Raw genomic sequence first — 15882 nt, 5'->3', positions numbered from 1 at the left:
GAATTTCAAAAGTAGTAACTTTTCTGCACACTAGAAAAAATACTTCTAGCTTTAGCTCTTTAAAGTAGATGTTACATAATACCACTAGTTACTTTATTCTCCAAATTTCTAAGTCTTTTTTGAGAGTTAAGTAAGTATATCAAATCTGCCTACATATATCTTTATATGAACACCTGTCAGAGTTAAAGATAGTTTTCTTTGGACCCTGTTTCTACTTTAATATCAATCATTCTTTAATTGCAAATGTATTGCTGTTACATCGGTGTGACAGAAAGAATAAAAAACTGAATCATTGTCATCATTCTTAAACCCAATATTCTCAAAATGATGTTTCCCATGGTTAAGAAATATCTGTCATTTTCAGTTTCTAACATCATATACTTCCCCATACCCTGCTTTTATTAGGAAAAAAAAATATGTCTCGACTGTAATCAAGCTTTGGACCAAAGCTCATTTTCCTGTACTGTATTTTTCATACCTCAATCCATTCCTGTTTTATATACCATCTTACACAACTTTTTAAAAAATAAACAAGGAGTCCATCTATTTGGATATATTATAGAAGTTTCAAAATAATCACAAAAGAATCTGGAAAATTATAATTATCTGATCATATTTCACATATAAATAGTAACATAAATTTTAGCAAGTAGTTATGGTCCAATTCTGCCATCTAGTGTTTTACATGGGTACCTGCATAGCTCAAGCTAAAAGTAAAACCCATGCTCAGTAATAATTTATACTAATACCAATTTTATTGATATAGTTATTAACATAGATAATTGACTAAATAGAAGCTTATAACTCACACAGGAGATCATCATCCTTCCTTCTTTTAAGACAAAGCATCAAATCTTTTGTTATCAGGGAAAATGCATATAGTTACATTCAGATTTCGGCTCCTGGCATTTTCTTAGCTATGTCATAGTTACTGCTGCTTTTCAGAGATATTTAACATCTGAGAATGTGCTCCTCCACTCACAAGTCAGTAACTGTTGCCCAACCTTGTGTATTATGAACTGGACTTGGTGACTACTCCTGTAGTGGCCACCTCTGCTGATTCATAAGCTTTCCCAGTACCCTGTCCTAAATTGATCCTAGCTTCTTCTATGGCCCCAGCATTCTCTGAGTCCAATGTACATAAGTTTTGGGATAAGACATGTTAGCTTCTTTTTAAGAATTGCTTTCTCTATTATGTCATATTACTACCCATGCTGTCCTACACCTAAATTAGTAATCAACTGCTTTTAGAACTATTTCAAACTTCATTCGCAGAAGCAAAAAGATTTAGGTTTCTTTAACAGGCTCTGGGGATTTTACCTTGCAATGCCAAATTCCTGGTGAAGCCTTTTGCCATTGTTGCGTTCCCACCTTGAAGAGGGTTCAATAGGAGGCAGACTTGAAGTTCCCGAGCTCCTCCTCAGCTGTGGAGTTGGTAAACTGTTCCTACTACTGTTTAGTCCCTGTTAAATAATTGAACAGTGGTTAAAATTGTCAGCCTAAAATATGCTGTATATGTATTATTAAAGAGGACATATAAAAATCAATACAAAGTAGCCCTGGCCGGTTTGGTTCAGCGGTTAGAGTGTCGGCCTGCGGTCCGGAGAGACCCGGGTTCGGTTCCCGCTAAGGGCATGTACCTCGGTTGCAGTTTGTCCCCGACCCTGGTTGGTCGTGCGGGTGGCAGCCACTCGATGTGTCCCTTTCACATGGATGTTTCTCTCTCTCTCTGATCCTCTCTCTCCCTCCCACTCTGTCTGTACAAAAAATGGAAAAATGTCCTCGGATGAGGATTAAAAAAAAAAAAAAAAAATTCAATACAAAGTATATTTTAACATGTACAGGAGAAACAGAATGTTTCATCCTGAAAGTATGTCCATTTTACTACAAATTTCACATTCTATACTGTTGTTCTACTTGTCCTTCTACTAAAAAAAAAAATTGATTTCTGAACTACCTACAATTTAACCAGATTTTTCTACTTTTGCATACTATTCCTAGTATCATGAGAAATAAACAGTTGATCATTTAAAAAGCAGATATAAAAGAGTTACCCTAAAAAACAACTTCAGAGGACAAGATTAGGATCAGGGACTATTAGCCCTATATCCTGAACCTTTTATATTTTCAATACAGGGCTAACGTCCATAGAGGTTAATCTGGAGAAACTGCAGGATTCTGAGCTGCTTTTTGAACAAATGATTGAATTCAGAACACCTTTAGCACTCAGAAAAATTTACCCTAATTTTTGAAAATATTCTATTTTTTACCACTGTGAACAGGTGTCTTACTGAGATGTACAGAAAACAGTTTCTTATGAATTTTCCCCATCAGCAGACACTGAAACCATTTCAGAGAGATAAGCATCTCCTATTTAAGTTTTCCCAAGGATGTTGATTTAATAAAGGTTCATGGTTAGTTAGAAATTTAGGTTCATATAATCTCTCTTGTTTCTTAACATAGTATATAGGACATTTACTTTGAATTATCTATTCCAACTCCCCTTTCCTTACTAATCATTTTTTCACAAATGCTTTTGCTATTTTCTGAAGCAATGTTAGGCTTCTTACATTCTTTTCCAAAAGCACAGACAAACTAGATATAAAATTCAAATAAGAAGTCTAAAGAACACTAATAAAAGAAATAAAGCTAACATCCTGGCTCTTCTGATTTATTTTTACCAGCAGATTACAGTACCCAAAATAAGCTGGATACACTAGAATGTTCAAGACATGAGGCATTTAGACATCCTGTTTAACAGTATTGTTTAAATGTTTCTAAAATGTACCAGTACACTTTTCCACACAGTAAACACAGTAACAATACTATTATCAATATGATTTTTATGATTAAGATTTTTTAAGAATTACTATTCTAATATCAACATCAATGTAAAATACAAAAGAAGAGTAATAGATCAAGTGGAAACTAGCTCAAGAATATATTAGCTATTTTACCGAATTTGTTGCTATCCCATGATTTACCTCTAAGTATCATTGGTAATTGGGTTTGGACTACTGCAGGTGATACTGTATTTACTTTTTAAAAATAAAAGCATCACAGGCCTGGCTAGTGTGGGTCAGTTGGTTGGAGCATCGTCCCATGCACCAGAAGGTCATGGGTTCGATTCCCAGTCAGAGCACATACTTAGGTTGTGGGTTCAATCTCCTATTGCGGCAGGTGTGAGAGGCAACCAATTGATGTCTCTCTCACACACTGATATTTCTCTCGCTCTCTCTCTCCCTTTCTCCTTCTCTAAAATAAATAAATAAAAATAAAAATAATAAAAGCATCACATAACTACCTATGATCCAGATCTGTGATCAATAACTGTAAAATTTTTGCCCTATTCAGGCTTGCTTAGCTTCTCAACATTTCTAAACCCTAATGCTGAGGGGAAAAAATGAAATTAACTGATGATCAAAATCCCTCCAAAAACTAGATTTAACTTTTTCTAAGCTCTATATACACTAGTAGGAGTAAATAAAACAAACTGATTTGAATTTTATCTTCTCGGTTACTTTCTTTATCTGTAGAACAAAGTAGTTAAACTAGAACAATCTCCAAAATGTTTCCATTTTTAGTTTTATGATTTTAGCAATTGGTAAAGAGACTGATAGTCAGCCCTGACCAGTTTGCTCAGTGGTTAGAGGGTCATGGGTTCGATTCCTACTCAAGGGCATGTACCTGGGTGGCAGGTTCAATCCCCAGGGGGCAACCAATCAATGCATCTCTCACATCGATGTTTCTCTCTCTCTCTCTCCCTCCCTCCTTTCCACTCTAAAAAAAATCAATGGAAAAATGTCCTTGGGTGAGGACTAACAACAACAAAAAAAGATATTGATAGTCAAATAAAACAACTGAAAGTACTCTGGACAAGCATAACATATGCCTATTTAGAACAGTATTATTTTCTAAGGGACATTCTATTTTGAAGCATTGAAAGTTAAACCAATCCCATTTCTAGTGATGGAAAAATCAATGCCTATTGGGCTGTAGCAATCTCTAGTGGGTAAAGAAGTGGGGGAGGGTTTTAAAAATGTGAAAAATTGATTTAAAGTACATAATGCTATGTAATGCATAAAATGAACATAATGATCACTTCCTCTTGGTTCAACAAGAACAATTCCTGGATTCTAAAGAATAAAATAGATTACTGACATGATTTGACTACTAGTTTGTTGTACAAGCCTGGAATTAAATGTGCTTGTTGCTCTACTACTTAATATAACACCACCAACAACAATAAAGAGTTGTTACTGATACAGTTATAACTGCTAATTAGAGCAATGTTATTTAGAATAAAAACTGAAAAGATGTTTCAAATTTTTGAGATTGTAATGACTTCTAAAGCCCCAAGGACCTCAATATATTGGAAAAGAAGCTGATCCTCGAAAAAGAAATTCTAGTTTATCTAAGATTTCAAAGAACAGTTTTAATTTGAAAATATAATCAAATGTGATAAGTAGGGCTGGCTGATTACTGTGTTTTGACCTTGTGAAGTTTTCGATCTCCTCTCTCAGCTGAGTCCTCTATTTCAGAGCAGGGGTAAAATCCAGGAAATGGTGTGAGAGGGTTAATCTTTGGCCTGCAGGAACCTGAGAAAGCACCCATCAAGCTACTGATGCTCCGTAGAGAGGAAATGACTTGTGGGGGAAGAGTTGGGTCAGTCAGAAGATCTGACACCATATTGCGAGCCTCATTGAGCACTGAAAGATCCACACCACTTCCACCTCCAGAATTCTAGAAAAAAAAAAAAAAAGTAAAATTATGTATTTGTTACACAGAAAATTCAACAGTTAAGATAAACTGACTTTATCTTAAGTCAAGGTCTAACAATAACTAAGTAATTTAATTCTAGTAAATTATTTGGACATGAAATAATACAATAAATGGTATAATTCTCACTTCAAATTTTTTGATTTTGAAGTATGTAGCAGATAATGTGAATTTTAATTTTTTCTGTATTTTTCATCTGCTTATCTCATTTAACAGCATTTATTACTGACTATAACTAGGAGAAAACTAAATTTATATTAATTTAAAAATCTATAATTTGAACATTTCATTAATTTATTGATGATTTCTTTTCCTTTATATCAAAATGTCTTTTAAACATACACTGCATTTCTTTTATTCACCTTACTCAAGAGGCAGTTCTAGCACAGTGACAAAGCTTTGTTGCAAAGATGAGTTTGAAATCTAGACTTTGACACTAACTGTGTGACTTTGAGCAAGTCATTTAACATCTGAACTTTTTAGTTTCTTCGCTGTAAAATGGAGATAATAGCATCTACCTCATTAAGGGCTGATGTGAGAATTAAATCGGTTAATATATGCACAGCACATAAAGCAATGTGCAGTGCATATATCTAAAATGTAATAAATAACAGTATTAATATCAATATTATAGAAAATAATGAGATAAAAATACAGAAAAAAAAACAGCATCACAGTTCAAAGGAAAAAGTAATAACTTTGAACTGAATGGTTAACAAAAATACATGGAAAGGATAACATCAGGCTGAGTTCTAAAAAATGGGTAGAAAATATATTTTTAAAATTTAAAATAACTATTTCATGAATGTATACATATGTAATTTTTACTTTTGAAAATACATATATATTTTGTTCAACTTAATTAGCCATAGAAATAAGTACACTGATAATCAGAACAGTGAATTAAATTTACTTTTGTTTTACTGTGCCTTGAATTTACATTTGAGTGTATCTGGAGTTCATAAGTATTCAACATATTTAATGATTTCATCTCAACAAACACATTTTAGAACTGAAAAAATGTTATGAAAGTTAGACTAGTAATTAGCTAATTAAAGTCTCTGCTCTTTGTGGAATTCTTTTATCTTTTATCTTGTGAAGCACTATTTTGTATTAGTTTTTATTTTAAAACATTCCCCATTATTAGGGCATAGCCCACCTATTTCTAGTCTTTATAAACAAATACTTCTCTACATATCACTATAGATTATTAAGCATACTTCTGACAAATGGCTTGCCATAATTTGAATTGCTAAGCCTAAGTCAATGAACATGTTACATTTGGATCATTACTATAAACATGCCCTCACATATGTTGGTCAAATCTATATTTCCACGAATTATATATAATAGCATCTGTTTCCCTTACACTCAAATGAGAAACCTGCTGTTATCTGAGTAGGTGTTCTCCTATAGGTAATGTGTCATTTCCCTCGGGCTGCTTTCAAAATATTTTCCTTGTCTTTAGTTTTCAAAAGTTTAATTATGACAAGTCTTGGAGAAATTTTTTTTTTTTTTTTTGTAATTGCTCCTATTTGGTATCTGCTCAGATTCCTGAATTTGTAGAATTATATCTTCTGCAAAATTTGGGAAGTTTTCAGCCATTATTTCTTCAAATACTCTTTTAAACTCACTTTCTTTGTCCCCTGCTTCCCAGACACTGGTGATACAAATGTTGGATCTTTTGTTATGTCACTCTGGTCCCTAAGGCTCTGTTAACTTTTTTTCCATCTATTTTCTTCATGTTGTTTAAATGGGGTAAATTCTATTGCTCTATCCTGGAGTTTACATATTCTGTCCTCTGTCATCTCCATGCTATTGCTGAGCTCATTCAGCAAGTTTTTAATCTCCATTTTTCTCCTTTTTGTAACTATTTCCTTGCTGAGATTTTTCTGTTTTTGTTTTTGTGTGTGTGGTTTTTTTTTTTGGTACATGCCCCTAGCGGGAATGGAACCCGGGACTCCACAGGCCAAGGCTCCAACCGCTGAGCCAAACGGGCCAGGGCGAGATTTTTCTATTTTATTTGTTTCTAGTGAATTTGTAATTGCTTGTTAGAACAGTTTTACGATGGCTGCTTTAAATTTCCTCCTCAGGTAATTCCAAATCTGATTCATCTTGATGAGAAGCACTGATAGTCATCTCATTCAAGCTGTGATTTTTTTTTTCTGGTTGTTGGTATGACAGGTGATTTTTTCATTTCATCATCAATATTTTGGCTAACAATGCTTCACATAATGCTAGAAGACTGGGTCTTATTTAAATCTTTTATATTAGGAGGTAGTCTTGTTTGGACTTTACATATAGATCCTGATCTATATTTCAGACTGTGGTTCTAATGGCAATTTAATTTTCAGGGCATTCACAATGGTATTTCAGTCTGCTTTATTTTTTTTATCTGGTGCCACTAGAGTTCCCACTGGTCCCTGCTGGTGCCCCTGTTTGTGGGATTGTGGGAGGGTGGGGTAACTGGAAGTGGGGGAGAGGGACCTTCCTCAGGTTGGGCTACCTCCAGGTAGAAGAAAAGAGACTCCAGGCCACAGGGACAAAGAACATTTTCTGGCTCGGCACTTGTGGCAGTTCCCCTGTACCAGCCCCCTGGCATCCTCTGTCTCCCACTGGGGAAGAGGATCTCCTGCCCAGTAGGGAGTAAGGGAACAGTCATATGCCTCATAATGACATTGTGGTCAACGACGAACTGTATCTACAACAATGGTACACCCGGCTGGTGTGGCTCAATGGAATGAGCACCATCCCATGGACTGAGAGGTCCTGATTTGATTCCTCGTCAGGGCACATAACCGGATTGCGGGCTCGATCCCCACTCAGGGGCGTGCAGGAGGCAGCTAATTGTTGTTTCTCTCTCACGTCAAGGTTTCTCTCTCTCCCTTCCTCTCTCTTTAAATAAAAAAAAAAAACAATGGTATGCCATATATACAATGGTATACAGTAGGCTGTACCATATAGCGGTATGTGTAAGTGCACTCTATGATGTTCACACAATGACAAAATCGCCTTATGATGGATTTTCCAGAATGTATCTGTTAAATGGTGCATGACTATACTTCCCTTGGCCACTCATTGTCAGTGGTGTTTCTGATCAAGTCCCTCTTGCCAGAGACACCAGCCTCACTTGGTATTGAAGGCAGGACTCTAATTCAGTCTTGGGGAAGAAATGAGCTTACTTGGGTCACATTCTGTTGCTAGTTGAGAGTCAGGGCCTGAGTCACCTTTTACTGTTAGGTGGGGGTTGTAGGACACCCTGTGACTATGTTATTCCTCCATCACTAGCCCCTAACCCGTCTAGCCTACTCTTTCCATTTTCAACTCTCCTTTGGTTGCCTCATGCATCATTTCCAGAGTTGATAGCTTTACTTAAAAGAGAGAAGCAGGGAGAATTGCATGCAGAGCACATGAGAAAGTATATAGTATAATCAGGAAGAGCGTTAAGAAATACTACTGCTAATGTTATAGGAAATGATGAGATAAAGACGCAGACAAAATGGTCTTAAAGTTCAAAGGAAATATAGACAACTTTAATTTAAAGGGTTAACAAAAGCTTTATGCAAGAGGTAGCATTTGGCAGGATTTTATTTATGAAGATTGGGGAAATAATGTTTTACAATAAAACTAAAAAATGTATTTGGGGGAGTTCATTTTTTAAGAAGGAACATAAATAGCAAGGTACAGAAAACATAAAATTATTAAAATACAGGCTATATATTTTTTATTATGTTTTTATTGATTTTTTAGAGAGAGAGGAAGGGAGAGACAGAAACATCGATGTAAGAGAGAAACATCAATTGGCTGCCCCCTGCACGCCCCTCAGTGGCGATTGAGCCCACAACCCGGGCATGTGCCCTGACCAGGAATTGAAACGGGACCTCTCAGTCCATGGGACAATGCTCAATCCACTGAGCCACGCTAGCCAAGCAGTACAGGCTATATTAAAAAAGAAAAAGAAAAAAGAAAGAAAAAGAACAGTGGAAAATAAGGTTAGAGAGGCATGTTGGGACCACATTTTTGACAACACTGGATTCCAGGCTAAGGAACATGGGCAATGGAGCTCTGAGTAGACTGAAGAGAAAGAATGAAGCAGAGGGAAACGGAAGCGGAGGGCACTGAGGTTTCAGATATACGGCAACCATCTGTTAGGCTCTGACAGAGGTGTGGGGAAAGAGCACTCCGAGCAGAGAGACTAGCAAGTGTGAAGACCTAGAGGCAGAAGCCTGGCTTGTTTGTGAAAAGAAGGGGGCCAATGTAGCTGGAGCAGAGTAAACGAAGGAGAAAGGACTAGAAGATGAGGTCAGAGAAGTAAAAGACAGTAAAGGGACCATATTGTATACGGTCACAGAATTATGTGCAATAATATGAATTAATCTCTCAGATAAAGTTCTGGAAGAAGCAAACCAGAAAATACATGTGATTGATTCCATTTATTATATAAAATTCAAAAAAAGGAAAAACTGATTTGTGATGAGAAATCAGGAATGCGGGAACACTTGGGAGAAGTTGATGACTAGGAGGAAAGCATGAGGAAGCTTTTGGGGTGCTGACTTCTTCATCTATAAGATGGTCACATGTTCATATTCACTTGGAGAAAATTCATCAAGTTGTATACATTTATGACCTATGCACTTTTATATATGAATATTACACTTCAGATTTATTAAAAGCATTATTAGAGAAATATGGGGAGTGAGAAAAGAAGAAAAAAGGGGACAGATGTGTCTGATATCACAAACTAGTCTGTCTGACTACAGGCCCACACTCGGAACCATCACTCCTTATTTAGCTTTAGATTTTACCAATATTTTAGATAAAATTGAGGATCTTGGATATGAAATATGATGATGAGAAAGCCCAGTGTGCAGGTCAAGAAACCAGCCCCTCTTAGGTTAGATGTGGTCTTCTTGATTTCATCTGACTGAAATAGTTATACTATTTTCTCACCAAATCCAGAGAATATTTTATTCCATTCATATTTTAAAAATAAAAATCAGCCCTGGCTAGTTTGGCTCAGCAGTTAGAGAGCACTGGCCTGTGAACCAAAGGGTCACAGGTTTGATTCCTGGTCAAGGGCACCTACCTGGGATGGAGGTTTGATCCCCGGCCCCAGTCGGGGTCCTTCAGGAGGCAACCAATCGATGTGTGTGTGTGTGTGTGTGTGTGTGTGTGTGTGTGTGTCTGTCTGTCTGTCTCTCCTTCCCTCTCTCTAATAATCAATGGGAAAATATCCTCGGGTGAGAATTAAAAATAATAATAAAATAAAAATCAGCCATTCAAAGGGATATTCATTTTTTCAAAAATGGATGCTGGGAAAACTGTCTAGGAACCCTAATAAACAGGGGTAATGTTTCTATAAACACAAATGCTAGATTTAACACTTACTGTTTATCAATTAGTGTGTAAACCATTGTATTTCAATAAAACATATGAAACCTAATATAATTTTAGAGAACAGAAGATACAAACACATTTCAATACAATAGAAAAAGACTTACAAATATATGTATCAAAAGTTAACATAACCTAGTTGTTTCTGATGTTTACGAGTGATTTTTCTTTTTTCTCCTATACTTCTATTTTCAGTTCTTCCGATACAAAAATATATTACTTAAGTGATCAAAAAAATCTTTACAAAGTACCTATTAAATGATTCCATTTATATAATAAATAAATGAAGTTCACAAACAAGCAAAACTAATTGCTTGAGGTCAGGACAGAGATGACCTTTAAGGATATAAGTAATAACTAAAGTGGTGCATAAGTGAGGCTTCTGGGATGCTGGTCATGTGTTCTTTCTTGATATGGATACTAGTCACATGGGATATTTAGTTTGTGAAAATTCATCAAGCTGTACACTTTTCTGTATGTACAGTTCAATAAAAAGTTTACCAAAGAGCAAAAAGATTTTGCTTCCCTGATAAAATATTTTTCCAATTGCCTTGCTTTTTCTCATATTTGGCCTTTAATCTACTTTCTTCTGTGTGGATCAGTTGTCCACAATCAGGAAAAGAAGAAACTCATCCTTAATACAGAATTATTAGTTTATTTGAGTCCAGATTACTTTAGCAACATTTTAAAAAATACTTATATGCCCTGGCCAGTTTTGCTCAATGGTTAGAGCCTCGGCCCTCGGAACGGAGGGTCACAGGTTCAATTCCCAGTCAATGGCACATACCTGGGTTGTAGGTTCCATCCCTGGTACTGGCCAGGGTCGTGTGGGAGGCAACCAATAGATGTCTCCCTCTCTCTCGCTCTCCCCTCCTCTCTCTCTTCCCCTCTCTTCCCCTCCCTTCCACTCTATCTAAAAATCAATGGAAAAATAACCTCCAGTGAGGATTAACAACAACAAAAAACATATATGCTTTATTTCTTACCATTTCCTTTTTTCCATTACAGTTATAGCGTACTCTACCTAAATAAAAGTTCTGGTTAATTTAGTTTAGGCAAAGAAATCTTATAGCAATCTTGTGAATGTAATTTTAAATGTCAAAAGTTTCATTACAGATACTATTAGTGATAATCACATATTTACCTGATAATGAGGTTTATACCATTGCTTTAAGTCCCAATCCCAAAGAATCATCTGGAAAAAAAAAAAATTCACTTAGTTACAAACCAGAAATAAACAAATATATGTAAAATAGCATCTCAATTACAGACACATCAAATAGCTTAAAGTTTGAATTGGGAAAGTGAGAATAAAAATTATCTCTAGACAGAGTATTTTATTAATTATACAATTTGTGATTTAGAAATCAAAAGTCAGATTAGTCACAAAAATAAGCTATATTAACCTTCAAAATATCTACTGCCCTCAAAAGGAATATATAAAATAAAATAAAAAATCACATCCAGTCACTAAAAATACAAGGAAAATTACAAATCACCAGATAGTGCCCCCCTCCCCCAAATGATCATCACTCATTTTAAACCAGTGTCAATGGTGGTGCTATTTTCTTACCAATAAGGTACTTCTGTCAAAAGCAGTTTAAAAATCTCGTCCTTGTGGTTAGATTAAGTATAAAGGAATGGAGCATAAAAAGCGATACACAACCCTTTTGACATGCAGATAATTAGCGGTTTTCCTGTTTCTCTCTTTATACAATGGTAACTTCTTAGTCCCAGACTAGTTTCTTCCTGCCCCTCTTTTTCTAAGCTTTCTGGCTGCTTCCCTATCCAGTCGTTACTATGTTCAAGGAGATAAAATTGGCTTTAATGTACAAACTATAACTGTTACCTACCATTAATCTTAAATGTCTTCTAAGTTTACTTAGTTAATAAATAGGTCTCCTTTTGCCTAAATAATTGCAATCTTCTACATAGCTTTGAACCCTAGTCTTGAATATAAGCCTCGCTAATGTGTGATATAATCATATAATTTCCATATACTGAACTATTTGTATTGTTCCTGTCCTTGGTCTTACGTGTTTTTTTTTGGTTGCAAAAGATCTTAGTGTTATCTACTCTATCATTAGCCCAGTATTTTATCAGGAGTTGGCAGACTTCTTTTCTGTGAAGGACAGATAGTATATATTTAAGGTTCTGCAAGCCACATAAGGTCTCTGGCATATTCTTTGTTTTTTGTTTTTGTTTTACAACCCTTTAAGATGCAAAGAAAACCACAAAACAGGCTGCTAGAAGGATTTGGTCAGTGGGCTGTGGCACACTGAGCTCTATTTTATATAATATACCAGCCCTTGATCACTCAAATTTGTCAGCCATCATTATCACCATCTCCTTGTCACACTCTTGTAGAAAGTCATTTCTTGCCAGCGCAGAGAAATCTATTCTTTCCCAAAGAAATCCAGACATACTCTAACCACTTATAGAATTCATGGACCAATACCCAAAACATGGCTGTGATTTAGTAGACTTACAAAATTTAAGCAATATTTTATATGGCCCTAAGTGTTACTCTGATAACATTATTTAAGGATGTGACTTAACCAGCACACGTTCTAGATTCTAGAGACATTAATGCAGTTTAAGGCATTGATAACTTCCTGAAAACACTCACATTAAGATCACAGTAACCTAAAATTCCTAAATTTCATTCCTACTTGTAGTCACTTTCTGAAGGATAAAAAAAATACATTTACCAAAAAGCAGCAGGTCTTCGTCCTGCATTACTAGGTACTGAAAACAGATACAGCGACGGCCACACATTGCTGGTAGACTGTCTTCTGTGTCAAAGAAAGGTGTAAGGTATGGAAATACATTTTTGAAGGAATTAGAGAAAAGCAGTTTGTCCTAAGCTAAGGATGTTTGCTTCTGAATGAGTAAGAAGAGACCAACTAAGAGGGACTGGAAAAGTAGTAGGTTTGTGAAAACCTGAGAGGAAATTTTGTGTGGTTAAGCTGAGTAAGACTGAAAGAAATCTAATCAAGTAAGTGGATTTAAAGCATCAAAAGTTAAACTAGTGCAAAATTAGAGGTTGATTTTTCTCTTTAAAATGACTTGGTTTGTTTCTGATATTGTGAAAGAAGATCTATACTCTATGTGATTATAGGGAACTATATGTCTAACTCCATCCCCCAGGGCAGCCTCCTGCGATCATCTTATAAAACTAGGCCATGTTTGGCTATAAACCAATAAAGAAAAAGAAAATGCTTTCTCTTTGTAATACAACACTGCCAGAGGCTGGGTCCTTAAACTACAGTACCATCTTGCAACTTGAGTTATTCTGTAAAAGGGAGGAAAAATGGGATGAAGTCCCCTAGGTACAAGCATTTATGCTTTTGTATCAGAATAAGATCATTCAAATAAAATGTAAAATTATGATACACCAGAGCAGGAAACCAGACAAGTCTTATGAGAGTCCCAGGAGAATTAATGTGACTTATTATTACTCCAGCTTAATGTTTCAGCCGCCATGGCCATTCCACTGCCCTTTGGCAATGATGAAGCTGCAGCCCCTGCCCTACTATCTCCAGCTGGAGAAAGAGGTCTGCCAGGCTCAGGAATGGTCTCTACCTCTCACATCCAGCACGGTACCCAAACTGGTCAGGGGGCCACTCCAGGCAGGGCAATTCCCTTTAAGGCAGGTGCCAATTGGAGGAATTGATGCTTACAGATAAGGGGCAGGCATGGTCTGAATGTATTCCCCCATCACAACTTCTGACCTTTCCAAGTGGAAAAACAATATGCCCTCCTATAGGGATGATCCTAGAAAGATGGAAAGGCTCCTCTTCCTCCATTTGGACACTTATACATAACCTGACTTGGGCAGATAGTCAACATCTGTGGAACACTCTGTTTACTGCCGAAGAACGGTGGGTTATCTTAGAAAAGGCAAGGAAGAAAGCTAGTGGCCTGCTCAACGAGACACCCTAGAGCCCTGTGTGAGTTGAAGCCGCAACTGTCGTCCCTACTACTGAACCACACTGGAATATAAACAACGGGGATCAGCCTAAGCTTGAACATCACAGGAACTGCATTCTGGTTGGGTTAAGGAATGCTGTACCCAAACGAAGAAGTTTTTAATAAGGTCCAGCAGCCAAAGCAGTGTCCAGTGCCCCTGATAATCAAAGAAAGCTTCAAAAGGCTGATGGTCCTTTGGAATGTCTCTGTCACCAGTGGTGATTGCTTTTAAGTTGTTCAATAGCAGAGACCAGGCCTGGGAAAGAGAACAAGGATGAAGCCACAGACTGACTTGCTGGCTGCTGCTCTGACCACCAGAGGGCCTAAGAAGACAACGAACAAGGTAAGGGCCTCAGGGAACAGGGAACCTGCCCCAAGCAATGTGCTTACTGCAAGTAAGAGGATCACTGGGGAAAAAAATGACCAAGTTTAAATAAAAAACAGGACCAAGAGGAATGAGGAATATTACAGATGACCCAATTATCCCTGAATGAAGGGGCCCAGGAACTCTGATCAACATCACTGGCTCCTTCAACGCCTCCCACGTGGAATGGTGGGAAAGAAATTGACTTTCTGATTGACCCTGGAGCCACATATTTTGTATTAAATACCAGGTTGACTAAACTTCCTCTGAAACAAGGCTTGAGACTGGAATGTCAAGAGAGTTACTACGGAAGCTATTAGATTTCCAAAAGGGAGAAGCAAACCTTAAGCATAGCATCTTGTATTGCCAGAATGCCCAGTGACACTTTTAAGATGGAACTTACTGACTAAACTAAATGCCAAAATAACCTTTGCCCCCAGGTGACTGATACTAAGGTACCCCTGGAAGAAGCTTGTTTCACAGGCAGCACTGCTGGCTTTGGCCAAGAAAGAAATTCTGGCTGAGCTCCCCAAAGAATCCTGCAAGAAGTATTGGGCAAAGGACAGGCCTGCAAAGGCAAAGACAGCCAACCCTATCCAAATACAACTGAGGGCTGAAGCAAACATCCTTCCATCTAAAACAGGACATTCTAAAAGAACAAGCTAGGAGGGGAATCCAACCATTAGTAACATCATTCTTAGAATATCAGTTTATTCGGCCTTGTCATTCGCCATATACCACTCCCATTTTACCAGTACAGAAACCAGGTACTGAGGAATACAGGTTTGTTCAGGAACTCAAGGCCATCAACCAAACAGTGGAAGACATCCACCTAGTGGTCCTTAATCCTTATACCTTGGTGACCACTTTGAAAAATTTACTGTACTGGACTAAAAAGATGCCTTCTTTTATATACCCTTGAGCTCTGAATCTCAGGAGCTATTTACATGTGCAATACTGTTGAACTGTTCTTCCCCAGGGGTTCAAAAACTCGCCCACTGTGTAGAGAAGCTTTAGCCAGAGATCTAGGAGACCCTCAACTGGACAGGGGAGCACTACTCCAGTATGTAGATGATTATCTTCAGCACAAGCACCAGCAAAGTGGCCTCTGACAAAAATACTACTCTAACCCTAAACTTCCTGGCTGAATGGGATTATAAAGTTTCCCAGAAGAAAGCTCAAATACCCAAACCTTCTGTTAAATACTTGGGATCTGAATTGTCTCAGGGGCAAAGGAACTTGCTCCCCGATCAGAGAGAAGCTCTGGCTGAGGTGGCAGTGCTTACCACCCACCGACAACTAAGAGGATTTTTAGAAATGGCTGGTTTTTATAGGATCTGGATTCCACACTTTGGCTTATTCCTGACTTTTTC

The 15882-nt window shown here is 37.1% G+C and overlaps 1 protein-coding gene across 2 annotated transcripts in view; it reads right to left on the bottom strand.

Annotated features, from left to right (window-relative positions):
- PDE3B (phosphodiesterase 3B) overlaps positions 1-15882 on the bottom strand; it is a 162922-nt gene that overhangs the window by 46650 nt on the left and 100390 nt on the right. For both annotated transcript variants that reach the window (XM_036257710.1, XM_036257711.1), the window contains exons 2-4: positions 11318-11368; positions 4495-4743; positions 1321-1463 (exon numbers count right to left, since the gene is read on the bottom strand). In XM_036257710.1, the coding sequence (XP_036113603.1) occupies positions 1321-1463; positions 4495-4743; positions 11318-11368 (443 nt within the window). The remainder of the gene's footprint in view (positions 1-1320; positions 1464-4494; positions 4744-11317; positions 11369-15882) is intronic.

Source organism: Molossus molossus, unplaced genomic scaffold, assembly GCF_014108415.1.
Source record: "Molossus molossus isolate mMolMol1 unplaced genomic scaffold, mMolMol1.p scaffold_m16_p_13, whole genome shotgun sequence".
NCBI classification, from domain to species: Eukaryota; Metazoa; Chordata; class Mammalia; order Chiroptera; family Molossidae; genus Molossus; species Molossus molossus.
Note: the sequence above shows the minus strand (reverse complement) of the source record. Positions and strands in the feature narration are given on the sequence as shown.